A 20,737-nucleotide genomic window follows, 5' to 3' on the forward strand; every position below is an offset into this window, starting at 1 on the left:
ATGTAAAATAGTACAACCACTTTGGAAATCGATTTGGCGCTTCCTTAAAAAGCTAGAAATAGAAGTACCATACGATCCAGCTATCCTGCTCCTTGGAATATATCCTAGAGAAATAAGAGCTGTCACAGGAGTAGATATATGGACACCTATGTTCATTGTAGCATTGTTCACAATAGCAAAAAGATGGATACAGCCTAAGTGCCCATCATCGGACGAACGGATAAAGAAATTATGGTATATCCACACAATGGAGTACTATGCAACGATAAAGAACAACGATGAAGCCGTGAAACATAAAGTGAAGGAAGCTGGAGGTCATTATGCCGAGTGAATTTAGTCAGTCACAGAAGGAGAAATATTGTATAAGACCACTATTCTAAGAACTCAAGAAAAGGTTTAAACACAGAAGAAAACGTTCTTTGATGGTTACGAGTGTGGGGAGGGAGGGGAGGGTTATTCACTAACTAGATATTAGATAAGAATTAGGTGAATGGTAGGACAGCACACACTACAGGGGAAGTCAGCACAACTGGACTAAACCAAAGCTAAGAAGTTTCCTGAATACAGTCAAACACTTCGAGGAACAGAGTAGCAGGGGTAGGGGTCTGGGAACCATGCTTTCAGGGGACATCTAGGTCAATTGGCATAACAAAGCTTATTAAGAAAATGTTACGCATCGTACTTTGGTGAGTGGCGTCTGGGGTCTTAAAAGCTTGCAAGCGGCTATCTAAGTTGTATCAGTTGGTCCCAACCACCTGGAGTAAAGGAGAATGAAGAACACCAAAGGCACAAGGAAAGTATTAGCCCAAGAGAAAGAAAGGGCCCCATAAACCAGAGACTTCATCAGCCTGAGACCAGAAGAACTAGATGGTGTTCACCTACCACCAGTGACTGCCCTGACAGGGAACGAAACAGAGAGTCCCGGATGGAGCAAGAAAATGGTGAGGTGCAGAACTCAAATTCTAGTAAGAAGTCCAGACTTAATGGTCTGAGTGAGAGTGGAGGTACCCCAGAAAGCATGGTCCCTGCATTCTCTACCAGCCCAGAACTAAAACAGTTTCTGAGGCCAACTATTCAGACGGGTTGGACTGGAATGTGGGACATGAAGACGTAGTACTGAGAAGTGTGTCTCTTAGCTCAGGTAGATACAAGAAACTAAATGGGTAGCTTCTGTCTGGAGGTGAAATGGGAAGGCAAAGAGGGTTAGGATCTGGTTGAATGGACATGGGGAATCTGGTGGAAAGGAGGAGTGTGGTGTCATAGTATGGGGAGAGCAGTTAGAGTCACGTAACAATGTATGTATAAATATTTGTATGGAAAAAAAAGGCTTATTGAGACCTTTTCTGAGGCATGTTCACTTTTATATTCCCAGCACCTGGAACTATGTCTGGTGCATGGTAAATGCTCAATAATTTATTTGTTGAATGAAAGTAAATGCCCTAAAATGGAACATGACTTTTCTTGATGGCTTGCCATTTACATTTTATATCACTGTTATTATCGGGGTTTGCAATCAAGTTAGTGATTATAGATAGTGAGATGACTTGCTCATAGAAGTTGATGTGGTGAATATTTCAGTAATATAAATTTAGCCTGACCTCTCTTTGATTTTTGATTCCTGTCATTCTTAAAGAGGCAGGAAACATACCATACATGCTTCTGGGAGCTGGGGCATTTTCAAATTAAACATTTCCTCCCTCTCCAAGTATTGAGACTCATTGTCTGTGTTAAGATGTATTATTAATGGAAATGTAAATTTACTTGTGAAGTTGAAAAGAGGAGGCACAGAAGACAGTTTGAGAATATGTGAAATGCTCATATTTTAGTTACTGGGAAACAGTTGGACCTAGATAATTGGAATATTATTATTAAGACTTTTAGTAACATTTATGTATACAGAAAGAAATTTAGATTTTAATAAAGTTTTTTCACTTATAATTGACTTAATTATAACTGATTATAATATGCATATTCATTCATATGAAACAAAATCTCATTAAACAGTACTTATCCTTATTACATGTGTGTACTCCATTTTCTTTTCCATTCTGTAATATTTCATTTAAAAACTGATGCTTGAGACCCGTTAAATTGATTTAATGACCCACTAATGGGTCCTGGTTAACAGTTTGGAAAGCACTGGTCTAACAGAAGCTGGTGGTAATTTTTAAAGGCCAGAATTTCCTGAATCTTAATAGGGATGTATAAGGGGGTATCACTGAAATCGGGTTTCAAAAATGAAAAGTGTTGCAGATGATAGTTACTAAATCTTTCTGAGACAAAATAAGTTTCTGTAGTACGTAGTTAGAGAAACTGATGTCCATTTTTGACATTGCAGTTAATGATTTAGCTTTTAAAAGTAAATATTTAGTGTTTTCTTAGACAACCAGAGCTGAGTCAATGCCAGAAACCAGTAATTGGGACACTTGCTGCTAATAGAAGCATGCGATGTAACGGCTAGCCATCACATCACAAATACCCTTACTCATTTAAATTTCAGAGAAGCCTAAAGACATGTAATGTAATTTTTATAGAGACTTAATAAAGCACTTGAAACATTGAATTGGTCATTTTATGTATTAAATATGGGCTTTTCATTTAAAATAACAGTAATGGGAAACCAACGCTATGACAGATAACATTTAAATATAAAATTTAATTTTTAAATTTCTATTCCTTGTAGTTTTGCATATGCCAAGATCATTGAATAATATGTTAAACATGAAAAGTATACCCATAAAAACTTTTAATATTTTCAGGGACATGGAAAAATTCCGTATGTATTGCAGTAGTCTTTTGGAAGTTTGGTAGGATATTAATAATCATTTTAAAAAAATTTAGAACTCTTCATAAGCATTTACTTAAAAGCTTTAGCTATGTCTGTGTTTTTTTTTTTTCTTTCTAAATGAGGTAGCACATATTATACTGATATGTTCTCAGTCTACTTTCTGTTTTATCTATTTTGCAACCTTAAGGAGGTCAGTTGGCTCTGTACAGTCCTACATTATTGGGCCATGCAAATTAGAGAATCTGATTTTCTGTTTTATGTTCTGAAAGTTCATCAGTGATCATCATATTAGAAGTATGCCAGTGACCTACATTTCTACTCATGTAGTCAGATTATGTCTAGTATTCCTGTATTTGGCAGCTCATTTTTGTCTTTATTAGTGAATCAAAATTGTATTTGTTTATGAAAGCAAAGCAATTGATTATTTGTGTTTTTTTCAAGGATGATTTTAGAAAGTGTCCTTTTGATTAATTTTCTGTTTTTTAGTAAAGATTTTTAAATAAGTCAGTAAGCTGAGAATTAAACAGTCAAACATAATTTGTAAATATTTTATTACCTTCTGGGCAAACTCATGTAGCTTTAATCACATTAAGTTCATGTCCATTATTTTTAGTAGTAGAAGGTTTAAGGTTTCAGTTACTTCAATTAAAGAGGTAATTTTTTTTTTTTAAATATTTTATTGTACTTCAGGTGAAGGCTTACAGAACAGATAGTTTCTCATGTAACAGTAACACACATGCTGTTTTATGACATCGGTCAACAACCCCACAACATTTTAACCCTAAAGAGGTAATTTTTTAAAAAAATTTTATTTTATTGTACTTTAAGTGAAAGTTTACAATTCAAGTTAGTCTCTCATGCAAAAATTTATACATACGTTGTTATGTGACCCTAATTGCTCTCCCTATACTGTGACAGCACATTCTTTCTTTCTACCCCTGATATCCCGCGTGCTTTCAACCAGCTCCTGACCCTCTCTGCCTTCTCATCTCACCTCTGGACAGGAGCTTCCCATTTAGTCTCAGTATCTACTTGAGCTAAGACGTACACTCTTCATGAGTATCCTTTTATGCCCCATAGTCCAGTCTAATTGTTGACTGAAGAGTTGGTAAAGAGGTAATATTTCTTATAAAAATTAAAATATGCTAGAGCAGTATAAATCATTGTTTTATTTGTGTTATAAGAAATTGTAAACGGGGCATATTTCTGTGAAACTTTTTTCTCAGTTTATATTTCTATGGATGCCTAATTTTTAAGTTTTCAAGCTGTATTTTTCTACTTTCTTCCTTGTAATTTTAAATTTAAAACTTCTTTTAGAGAAAGTTTCAGTAATTACTGTTGACTGTATTTACAGGTAAAATACTAGGATTATTTGTGTTTCTTTAGCAACTGGTTTAGTTCTCATGGATACTTTCAATCTTGTATCTAATCATATTTTTGTTTTTGCTTGGCTACTAGAAAGGTCAGTAATAAATTTATTTTGTTTACCTCATCTGCTGAACTACATGGTATGTGTTTAATATACTAGTATTTCATAGTTTAATTTCTAAGATTATTTTACTTCCTGAGTTCCTTACTTAAAAATATTTGCAGTTCCTTTGTAGCATTCGTATTATAAACTGCCCTGAAAACTTTTTTGGAATAAGATTGACTTTTACATGTACAAAATGTAGATATTACTCAATTTTTATGATAAATTGCTTCTAGGAATGTATTCATAAAACAGCTCAGTGTGAAAATATCTATATACATGTTAGTAGTTCTTAACTATTTTAGGGTCACATTAATCTTCTGACAACCTGTTGAAGGCTATGAATTCTCTCTTAAGAAAATGCTTAGGGGCTCCATGAATTTCAGATTAAGAACTCCAGAACAGCTAAGTATTGGTGGACTCTAGCTTTATTCAAAACAAACAAACAAACAAAAATAAAAACTGATTTGTAGAAGCACTTAATGCTTTATTATTCAATCATTTGACATATTCTTATTAAGTTTGTTGTTAGTTGTTAGGTGCCTTTAAGTTGGCTCTGACTAAAAGCGACCTTGTGTACAACAGAACGAAACACTGCATGGTCCTGTGCCATCCTCACAGTCGTTGTTATGCTGCAGCCCATTTTTGCAGCCACTGTGTTAGCCCATCTCGTTGAGGGGTCTTCCTTTCTTTCACTGACCCTCTGCTTTACCAAGCATGATGTCCTTCTCCAGGGACTGGTCCCTCCTGATAACATGTCCAAAGTACGTGAGACGAAGTCTCACCATCCTTGCTTCTATGGAACATTCTGGCAGTACTTCTTCTTGTTTGTTCTTTTGGCAGTTTATAGTATATTCAATATTCTTTGCCAACACCGTAGTTCAGAGGCATCAGTTCTTCGGTCATCCTTATTCATTGTCCAGCTTTCGCGTGCCTATGAGGTGATTGAAAATACCATGGGTTGGGTCAGGCACACGTTAGTCCTAAATTTAGAAAATTATTTGTTTATTGATAGGATTAATACTTTTAATAAAGCCTGTGGATGGTAAGAAATTAACATAATACAGAACGGTACATAAACAATACTCTCTTGCCTTATATTTCCAGTCTTTGAATTTTTCAGTAGATATAGCCACTTTCAGTTATATCAGTTTTCAATGCTTCTGGTGGTTACTTTCATAATTCTAAATAATATGCATACTCTTTTCTCTTTCATATATGTCAGAGTTTTGTATTATCTTTTAATTCTTCACGAAGAATGATGGGATTTTAGCTCATGTACTCCCACTTGGCCCTTCTGTCTTTAAATGTCTAGATAGGCATTATTCTTACTTTTTCTGCTTTAATGTTCTACATTTCTGTTTCTTGTTCTGTTAGATTTTTTAGCATCTCCTGACTCTGTACTATGTAAGACGCAGGTATTCCTACCCCTATCCTCCCTTTCCTCTCTTATGAGCTTTTGTCGGTTGTAGTCTTGTTTTAACATTGTCAAGGTTGGTAAAATTTATATTATTTTCTGTAGTATTTATCTTTCATGTTTTTCTTTTGTAAGATTGATTCTAAAAGTCAAAAACAATTAACAGTACTTACACTGTTATGACTCACTGTAGAGCCAAGAAGGATACTGAGGTTACTTTTCTTATTTCTTAGCACTCTGTGGGCCCCTTTTTCTTCAGCTCAGGAAAATTTTCTTTGGCAGTTTCTTTTTTCAATTTTCTCTGTCCTCCCTATTAGTTTCTATTAGTAGTTGAAAGTTGGACATATTGGGTTGGTTCTCTGTCTCTTTCCCTTTCTTTTTTTATGTCTCTTTATATTTTTTGTTTTAGATAATTAGGATGGTTCCACCACTTTATCTTTGATTATTCCTTTTAATGCAGCATTATTTTCTTATTTTGTGGATGTATTATTTCTCAAAAGTCTTTGAGGATACTAGTAATTTTTTTTTCTTTTGCTTGTTTTTACGTTCTCTTATATTCTTTAAATGACCTGTTTCTCCCAGATTTTTTTTCTTTTTGCTTGTTTTATTATTATTTTTCATATTGCTAGCTTTCTTCATATATCTTGTTATCCTTAATTGTCAGTTCATACTTGTGAATGAGGGACTGGGTTAATATTTCTGGGTAAATGGTTTGAGTTTCCTCTGTTGTTGTGTATATATAGGTCTTTTTCTTCATAAATCTCTTGGAGCCCTGTGTACATGGATGGGGCTTGTTGACTGGTGGGTTTCCCTCTTTCCTTCTTTTTCTCCCTCCCCCCACCTCCCTCTTTCTCTTTGTATAGCAATGCTAGGGCAGGGTTGGCCAGGTTGGTCCAAAATTAGGATTCTGGCAACATTGAGTTCTTGGAGATACTTACAGAATAGGCTAGCAAGAAGGAGCAGATAGATGGTATAGATCCAGATGGAAAGACCTAGGCCAGAGATTGGGAGGTCAGAAAAATAGCAAGTACAACACTAGAGGTAAAGCGGTTAAAATTATGAACTCAGGAATCTGACGCCCTGTAATCATATTCTCACTGTACCGCTTTAGTAACTTTGTGGTACTGGTCATGTGGTATAGTTTCTCTAAATTTTAGTTTCCTTATTGGCAAAAAATAGGGATTATAATAGTACCTGCCAATCGTGAGAATTGGTTGAGTTAATCTATTTGAAGTATGTAGCATAGTAAGTGCTCTGCAAATGTTATCTAGAGAGATTTTACATAAATATCCGTGTTTCTGGATTTTCTTGAGAAAGTAAAACATCTAACATTCCTAAATGGCAACAATAGGTTATAGCTGAGTAGCCGCAGCTGCTTTTAGGTGAGTATTTGCTTTCCAGTTTGCCATTGTACACAGCACTCCTTATTGTTTTAGACTCAGCTTGATTGACTCATTTTTGTTACTTGCCTTGTGTCATGGATTGAATTGTGTCCCCCAGAAGTATGTGTCAGTTTGGTTAGGCCATGATTCTCAGTACTGTGTGGTTGTCCTCCATTTTGTCATCTAATGTAACTGTCCTATGTGTTGTAAATCCTAATCTCTGCCTGTGGTTAATGAGGCAAGATTAGCTTATGTTAAAGAGGATAAAGGTGGGATACAACGTCCTTACTCAGGTCACAGCCTTGATCCGATGTAAGGGGAGTTTCATTTGGATGTGGCCTGCATCACCTTTTATCTTACAACAGATAAAAGGAGAGAGAAGCAAACAGAGAGAGAGAGGGACCTTCTACCACCAAGAAAGAAGAGCCAAGAGCGGAGCGCATCCTTTGGACCCACGGTCCCTGCGCTGAGAAACTACTAGACCCAGGGGAAGATTGGTGATAAGGATTTTCTGCCAGAGCAGACAGACAGAGAAAGCCTCCCCCTAGAGCTGGCACCCTGAATTTGGACTTGTAGCCTCCTAGACTGAGAGAATAAATTTCTGTTTGTTAAAGCCATCTGCTTGTGGTATTTCTGTTATAGCAGCACTAGAAAACTAAGACACTTGGCCTATTTGGGCATATGAATTTATGACCTCTGGTCTATTGGTATTACCTGTTAAACCAAACCAAACCATTGCTGTTGAGTTGATTGCAGCTCATACTGAACCTATAGGATAGAGTAGAACTGCTCTGTAGGGTTTCCAAGGAACGACTAGTGGATTCGAACTGCTGACCTTTTGTTGGTATTAGCTATAGCTAAAAGAATATCTGTAGTTTTCAGAACTGATTTTTCTTTGGTGTTAGGATGAATCAGACAGAAGGCAAAAAAACACAAAAAATAAGTTCTGAAGGGTAATTCAGACAAGGGAATGCCATCTCATCCAGGAAGTTCTTGACTGGAAACATTTGTAACACTGGTTGGCATATGTGAGGTTCATTGATGTGCTCCAGGTGAATGAAGAACCTGATGTTAGGGACCTGGTTATATGTAACTGGCAGGGCTCTAGGCAGGAATCTTGCGATTACAACCTAGAAATGTTTAGAGCTAGAAGGGAACTCATTTATTAAATCTATAATATTTGTTTACCATCCTAGGTGCCAGGCAGTGTGCTGGGTTCAGGGATCATAAAGTAACATGTAATAGAGGCCTCGTCATCAGATATAATAGTCAGTTACAATACTGTGTGTAATATAAGAATTTTCTTACAAATCTCCTAGTCTAATCCTTCTATTTTACAATGATTAAATAAGCCTAGACAAATTAAGTTTCTTACCTAAGACTAAGACTACACAACTAGTTAGTAGATAAATTGGAATGCCAAGACTTCTTTTTTTCTAATTAACTACAAAGATAGGTAGATAGCATCAAAGAGGTCTGGAAGCAGATAGCAAGGATCCCAAGACCTGGGACAGGTAGAGTATTGGAGCAGAGTACAAGCTTGATTTTAAGTACATGAGAAGGAATGTGTGGTCAGGTTTTTGGGGACAGTGAGAACATGGCTAGAATTTTTTACTAGGATACAAGGTCATTAGTAGACTAGGAGTAGAATGAATTGATGACTTCCCCAGGCCTTTCTCAGTTTTCCCGTTCTAGCAGCAAGATTCATTCTCGAGGTTGCTTTTCATATTTTAAATTTTAATATACCTGGAATTTATTTTCTATATGGCATTAAGTTTGTTGTTAGTTGCCATTGGGTCTGTTCCCACTCAGGTGACCTTATGTGTGCAGAGTAGAACTGCTCCATAGGATTTTCAAGGCTGTGACCTTTCAGAAACAGATTGCCAGGCCTGTCTCCCGAGGCACCTCTGGTGGGTTTGAACTGCCAGCCTTTTAGCTAATAGTTGAGTGTTTAACTGTTTGTGCTATCCAGTTGCCCATGGTATTAAGTAGGGATTGGATTTTAAGGTTTTTTTGGAATGGATAAACAGTTAGTCCAGCACCATTTATGATAGATTCCTGCTTTTCAAAGTGTGGCCCACAGATCAGCAACATTGGCATCACCTGAAGAGTGTATTAGAAGTGTGGAATCTTGGACCGCATCCCAGACTTATGGAATCAGAATCTTCATTTTAACAAGATCCCAAGCTGATTCCTATTTACATTAAACTCTGAGAAGCAATAAAACATGCGGTCCTTTTTTTTTTCCGTAATGCTTTTATTATATGCTGTATTTCTGTATATTCTTTCCCCATTTCTTATTCTGTCTTCTTTTTTATCCCCCTGAGATGCTGTTTTTACTTTAGATTTAGGATCTTCTCATGCCCTGACATCTTGCCATTTGTCATGGATTGAATTGTGTCCCCAAAAGATATCTGTCAATTTGACTATGCGATGTTTCCCAGTATTGTGTGATTGTCCACCATTTTGTCGTCTGATGTGATTTTCCTATGTGTTGTAAATCCTGCCTCTATGATGTTAGTGAGGTGGGATTAGTGACAGTTATGTTAACTGAGGTAGGACTCAGTCTACAAGATTAGATTTTGTCTAAAGCCAGTTTCTTTTGAGATATAAAAGAGAGGTAAGCAGAGAGACAGGGGGACCTCCCACCACAAAGAAAGTAGTACCAGGAGCAGAGTGCGTCCTTTGGATCCGGGATCCCTGTGCCTGAGAAGCTCCTAAACCAGGGGAAGATTGATGACAAGGACCTTTCCCCAGAGCCAACAGAGAGGCTTCCCCTGGAGCTCGCACCCCAAATTTGGACTCCTAGCCTCCTGTACTCTGAGAGAATAAATTTCTCTTTGTTAAAGCCATCCACTTACGGTACTTCTTGTTATAGTAGCCCTAGATGACCAAGACACCATTCCTACATCTTTTTTTTCAACATTTCTTTTTCCTGGCTTTCCACATACTCTTTATTTTGTCTGGGGGAGTAACTTGGTGTGTGTGTATGTGATGTGTGTGGGAGTATCTCTGTGTGTGTGCATGCATATGTGTCTGTGGGGTGTGTGTGTATATGGTATGTGTTTTTTATCAGGCTTTGATATAAGGATTTTGTTGGTTTTATAAAAAGAATTACAAAGCTTTCTTCCATTCTTTGTCTCATGTAACGGTTTACATAGTGTAGTATTTTAAAAGAATTGCATGTGAAACTGTCTGAGCCAGGTCCTTATTTTTTTGTGGGGAAGAGGGTTAGTTCCTTGATGTCTTTCTCCATTTTATTCATAGATATTATTCTATTTAAATTCTCAAATTGTCCTTGACCATGAGTGTTAGTATATTTTGTTTTCTTAGAAAATTTTCTAATTTCATACAGGTTTTCAAATCCATAGAGGTGCAGAATTTCTTCTCTAAGTATGCTTTTTCCTGATGTATGCTTATTTGTGTTTCCTCTCCTCTAATTGTTCTCCTATCCTTTCTCTCCTTCCCTGATTTTGTTTTGTTTAAAGACTCAGGATAGGACTAATTTATAAGTTCTTTTTTGCTTTTTTAAACTTTTTATTTTGAAATAATTATAGATCTGTAGAAGTTGCAAAAGTAGCACAGGTTTCCTGTGTATTCTCCCTGCATCGTCTTCCAGTGACAATTTTATATAACCACAGTGCAGTGATCAGAACTAGGAAATTGACATTGGTACAGTACTGTTAGCTAAATTACAGACTTTGGTTTTCCCAGTTTTTACATGCATTTTTTCCTTTGTTTGGTGGTGATATAGTTCTCTGAAATTTTATCACGTTACGTATTCGTATAACCACCACCACAATCAGGATACAGAATTGTGTTCTGTCACAGAGAGAAAATCCTTCATCCTGCTCATTTTTAGTCACACCCTCTCCCTAACCCTAAACTCTGTGCCACTGATGAGTTCTTCATCAATATAATTTTGTTGCTTTGAAGATGTTATGTAAAGGGAATCATACAGTATGTAACCTTTTGAAATTGATTTTTTTCACTCAACACAATGTCCTTTAGATCTAAGTTGTTGCGTGCATCAGTATTTCATTACTTTTTTTCTTTTTAAGTGTACTTCAGGTGAAGGCTTACAGAACAAAGTTTCTCATGAAACGGTAGTACACATATTGTTTTATGACATTGGTTAACAACCCCACAACATGTCAACCCTCTCCCTTCTCGACCTTTTTTTTTTTTGGTGAAAATATACATAGCCAAAGATACACCATTTCAAAAATTTTTACATGCACAGTTCAGTGACATCGACTACGCTCTTCCAATTGTGCTGCTATTCTCACTTTAGATGAATGCTTACAGAACAAAATAGTTTCTCCTTAAACAGTTAGTACACATGTTGCCCTATGACAATGGTTAACAACCTCACAACGCATCCATGCTATCCTTACTCAACCTTGGGTTCCCTATCACCAGCTTTCTTGTCCCCTTCTGCCTTCTGGCCCCTGTCCCTGGACTGCTGTACCTCATTAGTCCCATTTGGTTTTATGGGGCTGTCCACTCCCAGGCTGAACGGTGAACCTCGGAGATGACTTCACCACTGAGCTAAAAGGGTGTCTGGGGGCCATACTCTTGGGGTTTCTCCAGTCGTATTTCATTACTTTTTATTGTTAAGCAGTATTCCATAATATGATGTACTACAGCATGTTTAGCCATTTACCTGTTGAAGGACATTTGGGTTGTTTTCACTTTTTAGCTCTTACAAATAAAGCTGCTATAAATATTTGTATACAGATTTTTTTGTGTATCAATTTTTTTTCTAAGTTGTTAATTTGTTTTGTCATCCTTAATCTTTTCCCTTTGCTTTTCTTTGATTTCTTGATTTTTTCTTCTAACTTTTTGAGTTGTAGTCTTTATTTATTTTCATATTTAGTAAGGAAATGTAGAAGATTATGACTTTTTAAAATTTTTATTATAGCTTTGGCTACATCATGTAAGTTTTGGTATAACGTTCTTTGTACAATAAAATGTTTGATAGATAAGCGTGTGTGTGTTATATGTATAATGTATATTGCATATATATATGTAATACATGTGAATCATGACACATAATAATAAAACAAAGACATATGGGCACTGCCTAACGTAAAGACTAGAACATTACCAATTCCTTTGGTTCTAATTGTGTATATCTTTGCTGTCCCTTCCCCTTGCCTCTGCTGTAGAGGTGATTAATGCCCTGAATTTTTTGTTATTCCCCTGCCGTTTTTATGAGTTTGATCATGTGTATATATCCCTAAACAATATATTGTTTAGTTTTACTTGTTTGTGAGCTTTATGAAAATGATCTCTTGATGTATGTGTTAAACTTAGCACACTTTTTTATTTGACAGTGTTACTGCAATTTGCTATGATTCAATTCATTTTTATTGCTGTATAGTAATCTACTATGTGAATATAACACAGATCAGTCTGTTTTCTTTTTGACAGGATGTTGCCAGGTTTTTCTAAGCCATTACAAGTGATATTGTAGTGAGCATTATTGTACATATCTCCTGTACACAGTAGAATTACTGAGTCATTGAGTATGCCCACTACATTTTACAATATAACATCAAATTGTGTTCCAAAGATAATGTGTCAGTATTTATTTCTAACAGCAGTGTACTTTGTCAGCACTTGGTATTATCAGCTGTCTTAAATTTTGCCAGTCTGGTGTGTAAAGTGGGATCTAATTGTGGTCTTAAGTTATATTCCTCTGATTATTACTAGGGTTGAACATCTTTTTAAATGTGTATTGGTCATTCGTGTTTGTTTTATGAAATGACTTGCTCATATTTTTTGCCCATTCGGCAATTGAGCTGTTTATCTTTTTCTTACAGATTCTGCATATTTTTGTTGGTAATATGTGTTACAAAAATGTCTCCTAGTTTGTAGCTTTCTTTTTGATGTCCGTTGACTGACAAAAATTCTTAACGTAAGGTAGTATATTTACCAGTCCTTTCTTTCTTGCCTAGCTCTTTGTAAGTCGATGGTCATAAAGATAATTTTTTTGTATTTTCTATATTTCCTTTTAATTTGAAAGGTAAATCTTTAAAATCTTTAATCCATCTGTCTTAGTGATCTCGTGCTGCTCTAACAGAAATACCACAAGTGGATGGCTTTAACAAAGAGAAATTTATTCTTTCTCAGTCTAGTAGGTTACAAGTCCAAATTTAGGGCATCAGCTCCAGGAGAAGGCTTTCTCTATCTGTCAGCTCTGGACGAAGGTCCTTGTGATGCATCAGTCTTCCCTTGGTCTGGGAGCATCACAGCGCAGGAACCTCAAGTCCAAAGGATGCGCTCTGCTCCCGGCACTGCTTTCTTGGTGGTATGAGGTTCCCATATGTCTCTGCTCGCTTCTCTCTCTTATATCTCAAAAGAGATTGGCTTAAGACACTATCCAATCTTGTAGACGTTATCAGTCTAACCTCATCATAGTGACAGAGTTTACAACACGTAAGGAGATCACATATAATCTCATTATAGTGATAGAGTTTACAACACATAAGGAAATCACATCAGATTACACAATCATACAATACTAGGAATCATGACCTAGCCAAGTTGACAGATATTTTTGGGGGACACAATTCAATCCATGACACCATCTCAGTTCATTTTTGTTTATGATGTGAGGCAAGGATCCGATTTCAGGTTTTTTGTTTTTTTTTTTTTCTGTGTGGTTAGCCAGTGCCACTGCACTATGAATCGAATCATCTTTCTGCAGTGATCTGCAGGTTTTCATAGATGTGTGGGTATGTTGGTAGGCACTTTATTCTGTTCCCTTGGTCAAGTTTGTCTATTAAAAAAAACAAACCAAACCTGTTGCTTTGAGTCGATTCTGACTCATAGCGACTGTAGGGGACAGAGTAGAACTGCCCACATAGGATTTCCAAGGCTGTAAATCTTTACAGAAGCAGACTGCCACTTCTTTCTCCTGTGGAGCAGCGGGTGGGTTAGAACTGCCGACCTTTTGGTTAGCGGCTGAGGGCTTAACCATCGTGCCACCAGGGCTCCTCAGTTTGTCTATGCATGCACCGAATAGCCACTGTTTTAAATACTGTAGCTTTATGATAAATTTTGGTATCTGTTGAGACTGGTTTCCCTACTTTCTTTTTTTTTCTTCATGAGTTTCTTGACTGTTTATAGGACTTTGCTTTTTAATACAAAATTTTGAATATATTTATCAAATGTTTTGAAAAATTACATTGAGGTTGTGATTGGAGTTACATTGAATCTATTGGTCTTTTTTTTTTTGGTGGGGGGGAGTGAGATCTTTCCTATGTTGAGTCTTCCCGTTATGCTCTGGTTATTAGTTGCAGTTGAGTCAACTCCAACTCACGGTGACCCCATGTACAACAGAATGAAATTTTGCTTGGTCCTATGCCATCCTTGCAGTCATTGGTATGCTTGAGTCCATTGTTTATGACCATTTGTGTGTTTTGAGTGCCTTCCAACTTAAAAGGCTTATCTTCCAGCACTATATCAGACAGTATTCTGTTGTGGTCCATAGAGTTTTTATTGGCTAATTTTTGTAAGTAGTTTGCTAGGTCTTTCTTCCTAATCTGTCTTAGTCTAGAAACTCTGCTGAAACCTGTGCACCATAATATTTGAAATACTGGTAGCATAACTTCCAGCATTATGGCAACACTCAAGCTGACGGACATGTAGTAGATGCAGTATATAGCTCCTTTTAAGTCTTCTTAAGCTCATTTCAACAAGATTTTACAATCTTCTGCATAAAGGTCCTATACATATTTTGACTGTTTTTTTTTTCTTCTTAGGCACCCTAATTTTTTTGTTTTTATTGTAAATGATATATGTGTTCTGAACTTTTTATTATGCAAATTTAGAAAAACCAGAAAAATTGAAAGAATAATACAATGAACACTTATATATTCACCATTTAGATTCAACAGTTGTTAACATTTTGCCATATGTGCTCACTAGCTTTGTCATTTATTTGTCTTTCTGCCTTCTGACCATCTATCTTTTTGCTGAACCACTGGAAAGTAAGTTGTCCTTTTGTGACCGACTAATTTCACTCAGCATGTTTTCAAGGTTCATCCATGTTGTAGCATGTATCAGGACTTCATTTCTCTTTATTGTTAATATTGCATTGTTTATGTTTATGCCACATTTGTTAATCCATTCATCTGTTGATGACATTTAGGTTGTTTCCATCTTTTGGCTATTGTGAATAGTGCTGTAATGAACATTGGCATACAAGTTTCTGTTTGCATTCTTGCTTTCAGTTCTTTTGGGTATATACCTAGGTATATATACCATGATAAACAGAGAAAAGATTGAAGTTGTCAAGGATTTCATTTTACGTGGATTCACAATCAACACACATGGAAGCAGCAGTCAGGAAATCAAAAGACGTATTGCATTGGGCAAATCTGGTGCAAAAGACCTCTTTAAAGTGTTAAAAAGCAAAGATGTCACTTTGAGGACTGAGGTGGGCCTGACCCAAGCCATGGTATTTTCAGTTGCCTCATATGCATGCAAAAACTGGACAATGAATAAGGAAGACCGAGGAAGAATTGATGCCTTTGAGTTGTGGTGTTGGCGAGGAATATTGAATATACCATGGACTGCCGGAAGAACAAACAAATCTGTCTTGGAAGAAGTACAGCCAGAATGCTCCTTAGAAACGAGGATGGTGAGACTTTGTCTCATGTACTTTAGACATGTTATCAGGAGGGATCAGTCCCTGGAGAAGGACATCATGTTTGGTAAAGTAGAGGGTCATAGAAAAAGAGGAAGACCCTCAAAAAAGATGGTTTGACACAGTGGCTGCAACAGTGCGCTCGAACATAGCAACAATTGTGAGGATGGCACAGGACTGGGCAGTGTTTCATTCTGTTGTATAGGGTTGCTGTGAGTCAAAACTGACTCAGTCGCACCTAACAATAACAATATTCTATTGTATGAATATACTACAGTTTGTTTATTCTGATCTTCATGGGTTTTGGGATTGTTTCCAATTTTTGGTTATTATGAATAAGGCTTCTACAAACATTGTTACAAGTCTTTGTGTAATGTGAGTGTTAATTTTATTTGTTAACTTGGCTAGGCTGTGGTGCCTAGTTGTTTGGTAAAACACACTAATCTAGTTGCTGTTATAAAGTAGTTTAAAAAAAAAGTTGCCATCTAGTCAAGTAGAACTGTGCTCCATGGTGTTTTCAATGGCTGATTTTTCAGATTGCCAGACCTTTCTTTTAAGTGCCTCTGGGTGGATTTGAATCTCCAACCTTTTGGTTAGCAGCCAAGTACATTAATCACTTGCACCACCTAGATACTCCATTGTTGAGGAAGACCCTCAACAAGATGGATTGACAGAATGGCTGCGACAATGTGCTCAAATATAGCAACGATCGTGAGGATGGCGCAGGACCTTGCAGTGTTTTGTTTTGTTGTATGTGGGGTCGCTATGAGTCATAACCGACTTGACAGCACCTAACAACAACAACAGGTACTCCATAAAGTAGTTATATGTAATTAAATCAGGTAAAGCAGATTACCTTTTATAACGTGAGTGGGCCTTAATCAATCAGTTGAAGTCCTTAGGAACATAAAGAGAGTTTCCGTAGAATGTGTTTTGCCTCCAGGCTATAGACATTTTGCTTGAACACTCTTATTCTTCAACCTTCCTGTTGCCTGACTTATAGATTTTGTGTTTGCCAGGTATTCACAATTACATGAGGCAGTTCCTTGAAGTAAATCTCTCTCTGTGTGTACCACTGGTTCTGTTTCTCTTGAGAACCCTGACTGAGACATGTAGACACGTTTTCATTTTTCTTGCTTAAATACTTAAGAGTGGTCTAATAGGTCATAGGATAGGTGTATATTTTACTTTAAAATAAACTGTCAAACTTTTTTCCAAAGTTATACTGTTTTATACTTCTACCAGCAATGTGTAAGTTGTAGTTGTTCCTCATTTTTGTCAACACTTGATATTGTCAGTTTTTTAATATTAGCCATTCTAATGGGCGTGAGATGAAATTTCATTGTGTTTTTAATTTATATTTCTTTGATGATATTCAGCACTTCATTTGTTTATCTTTTGATGAGCAGAGGTTTTTAATTTTGATGAAGTTCTAGTTACCAATTTTTTCTCCTATGGTTAAGGTTTTTTTTGTCTTCTAAGAAATCTTTGCCCACCTCAAGATTGCAGGGTATTCCTCTTTACGGTTTTAGCATTTATGTTTAAATCTATGATCCATTTTGAGTTGATTTTTGTTTTTTTTTGTTTATGGAATGAGGTACGGGTCAAGTTCATTTTTTTCCCCCGACACAGGTATGCAGTTGTTCTAGTGCTATTTGTTAAAAACACTTCTTTTCCTTATTGAATTGACTTGGTGCTTTAGTGAAAATGAGTTGACTGTATATGTGTAGGTCTGTTTGTGGATTCTCTTTACTGTTCATTGATCTATCTTTATGCTAGTTTTACACTGTCTTAATTATTTACTTCTTTCCTAAGTCTTACAATCAGGTAGTGTATGTCCGCCTTCTTTGTTTTTCTTTCTGAGATTGTTTACTGTAGATTCTTTACATTTCCATATACATTATACTCACTGCCATCAAGTGGATTCTGACTCATAGCGACCCCATAGAGTTTCCAAGGCTGTAAATCTTTATGGTAGCAGACTGCTACATCTCTGTCCTGAGGAGCCACTGGTGGTTTCGAACCGCCGACCTTTAGGTTAACAGTTGAGTGCTTTAATCACTGCACCACTAGCTGCTCTCATATACATTATAAAACTGCCTTTTCAAATTTAAAAAAAAAAAGCCTGTTGACATTTTGTTTGGGATTGTGTTGATTCAATTTGTGAAGGATGGACATATTAACAACATTAAAATTTCCAATCGATTAACATCGTATTTCTTGCCATTTATTTGCTCCTCTTTAGTTTCTCTCAGCAATGTTTTGTGCTTTCTGTGTACCTGGTGTTAAACACATATTTTGTTAAAATTTTATACTTTCTTAAAACAAAATTTGCTTGGAATTTTTAATAACATTTAATAATAGATTATTCAACTTTTCTACTGTTTTAATGTAGTTTTTTTTTTTTTTTATTGTACTTCAGGTGAAGGTTTACAGAAAAATAGTTTCTCATTAAACAGTAGTACACATATTATTTTATGACATTGGTTAACAACCCCATGACATGTCAACCCTCTCCCTTCTTGACCTTTTTTTTTTTTTTTGGTGAAAACATACATAGCCAAAGATACACCATTTCAGAAATTTCTACATGCACAGTTCAGTGACATCGACTATGCCCTTTCAGTTGTGCTGCTATTCTCACTTTAGTTGAAGGTTTACAGAACAAAATAGTTTCTCCTTAAACAGTTAGTACACATGTTGCCCTATGACAATGGTTAACAACCTCACTACACATCAGCACTGTCCTTACTCAACCTTGGGTTCCCTATCACCAGCTTTCCTGTCCCTTTCTGCCTTCTAGCCCTTGTCCCTGGGCTGCTGTGCCTCATTTGTCCTGTTTTGTTTTATGGGGCTGTCCAATCCCTGGCTGAATGGTGAACCTTGGAAGTGACTTCACCACTGAGCTAAAAGGGTGTCAATGTAGTTTTTGTTTTAAAGATTAATTTTGAAAGTTCTCATGTGAACCTGTCAGACATGAATAAAGCTTTTATAATGAATTTATTAAATAATCCATCTTGGGATGACAATAGCATTACTACAATAGTATTAAATTTTCTTATTAAAATTAGCTGTTTTCAGTGTTAAAAATAACCAAAACTTAAAGAAATTGAAACATAAGGTTTATTCTGAGTAATTATCCTATATGCATATAGGGAGACCATTCTGATTCTTAAAAAATAAAAAAAGGTAAGTATCTGAAAGTAGGCAGGTTACAATGAGGCTTATAAAGAGAAGAGGAGGGAGAAAAACAGAAGACCAAGCGTTGGCTAATCTTAACATGATTTATTGAATTTTGGATCAGGAATTCTTAGGTTCATGGATAAGAAAAGTCTCTTGAAATAAAAGTAAAATATCTATTTTTAATAAAAAAATTATTTCACATCAGGATGAATGGTTATTTAGAAACCTTCGTTTTTATTATTCTGCTAAAGTAAAATAGAAACATGATACTTTAAAATTATTTTTCAATTTCATATGAACTATTTTACAGTTTAAAAACTATTTGGTACTGTAAAGGGTGTTTCTTTGTGTGTGTATCTTCTGAAACACACACCAACTAAAAATCTAAATACCCTCTTTGAAACCAACTGCTAATGTGGTACTTCTGATCCTGACTACCCTCTGGAACCAGGTGAATCATATCTTACAGGTTAAAGATCATACTTTTCCAGATTCCTAAGTTTGCCTGTCTTAGTTTCCTAGTGCTGCTATAACAGAACTGTCACAAGTGAGTGGCTTTTAAAAATCAGAAAATTATTTTCTCGCCTTTCTGGAGGTGTAAAGTCCAAATCAGGGCCTCGGCCATGTCTATTCCATCCTTGTAGCTAGTCCAGGGTGTTCCTTGATTCTTTGGCTCATAGACATCACTGATTCACACTTCCCTCCCTCCTCCCATCTATGGGTGTGTCCCTGTGTCTCATCTTTTTAAACTCAGAAGTGATTAGTTTTAGAATCCCCCCCATTCTGATATGATCTAATTAACATAACAGCGAAAATCCTATTTCCAAACAGGGTTATATCCTCAGGTATAAGAATTAGGATTCCAACACATACTTTGAGGGGACACAATTCAATCCATAACAAGAAGTGACTAAGTCTCTGATTTCTTTGTTTTGTTAGATTTTTGTGGTCTGTTTGGTATTAAAGTGCAAAAATACAGGGTAATTTAAGACTATTGTGGCTTGATTTCAGTGTGCACCTACAAATAGCGAAATTTATGGGCTAAACTTACATTATCTAATTTCCTAGACATATGTTTGTCAATTCTCTTAGTTGACTAATTTTCTTTTCTTAATATTCTAGCTCTCTATCAATATCAGCTTACGTCACTGAAAAGATAATTTTGAAGACATGTTTTGCTGAAAAGACAACTGAGAAAAGTCATTTTACGAATGGGATGAACACGTGCCAGTTAGTTGACTACCTACTACAATTTGAATGTTAACATTGTCCACCTGGTACAGTTACCTAGTGATGTACCTGTTCTTACAATACCCTATTTCAGCGTGCTTGTCTTGATTAAAGAATTCAAAGTGGAGTACCGCAAACTTGATATGGATAATAAAAAGAAAGACAAGGACAAATCAGATGATAGAATGGCACGGCCTAGTGGTCGATCGGGGCACAACACTCGAGGAACTGGATCTTCATCCTCTGGAGTTTTAATGGTTGGACCTAACTTTAGAGTTGGAAAAAAAATTGGATGTGGCAATTTTGGAGAATTACGATTAGGTAAGACTATTTTGTTTATTACATTATACTAGAAATATATATTTTTTTAATGGAAGATCCTTTGTAAATGAAAATCATTTAGTTATTGTTTACTTTAGTTGTTTAGTTGTAATTTTAACGAATAAAGATATTGGAAATGTCTTCTTATGTACTTGTTTTTTAAATTTTTTTATTTTTAAGGAATTCCTTGGTATAGGAGTATCTAATTACTTGAGATTAACCCTCCAGAATCTGAGAAAATAAGTATTAAAAAAGCCCACATGGCTGAAATAGCTGCCAGAAATCC

General features: G+C 36.1%; 1 protein-coding gene across 13 annotated transcripts in view; it reads left to right on the top strand.

The window, feature by feature from the left end:
* CSNK1G3 (casein kinase 1 gamma 3) overlaps positions 1–20,737 on the top strand; it is a 167,747-nt gene that overhangs the window by 19,359 nt on the left and 127,651 nt on the right. For 12 of the 13 annotated variants that reach the window (XM_004384283.2, XM_023738677.1, XM_023738674.1 and 9 more), the window contains one exon: positions 20,023–20,451. In XM_004384283.2, coding sequence (XP_004384340.1) covers positions 20,274–20,451 — 178 coding nt within the window. In that variant the 5' untranslated portion in view covers positions 20,023–20,273. Of the gene's footprint in view, positions 1–1,300; positions 3,578–20,022; positions 20,452–20,737 lie in introns of those variants that run through there. The other variant, XM_023738679.1, reaches the window with a different exon arrangement.

This window comes from Trichechus manatus, unplaced genomic scaffold (assembly GCF_000243295.1).
Source record: "Trichechus manatus latirostris isolate Lorelei unplaced genomic scaffold, TriManLat1.0 scaffold00121, whole genome shotgun sequence".
NCBI classification, from domain to species: Eukaryota; Metazoa; Chordata; class Mammalia; order Sirenia; family Trichechidae; genus Trichechus; species Trichechus manatus.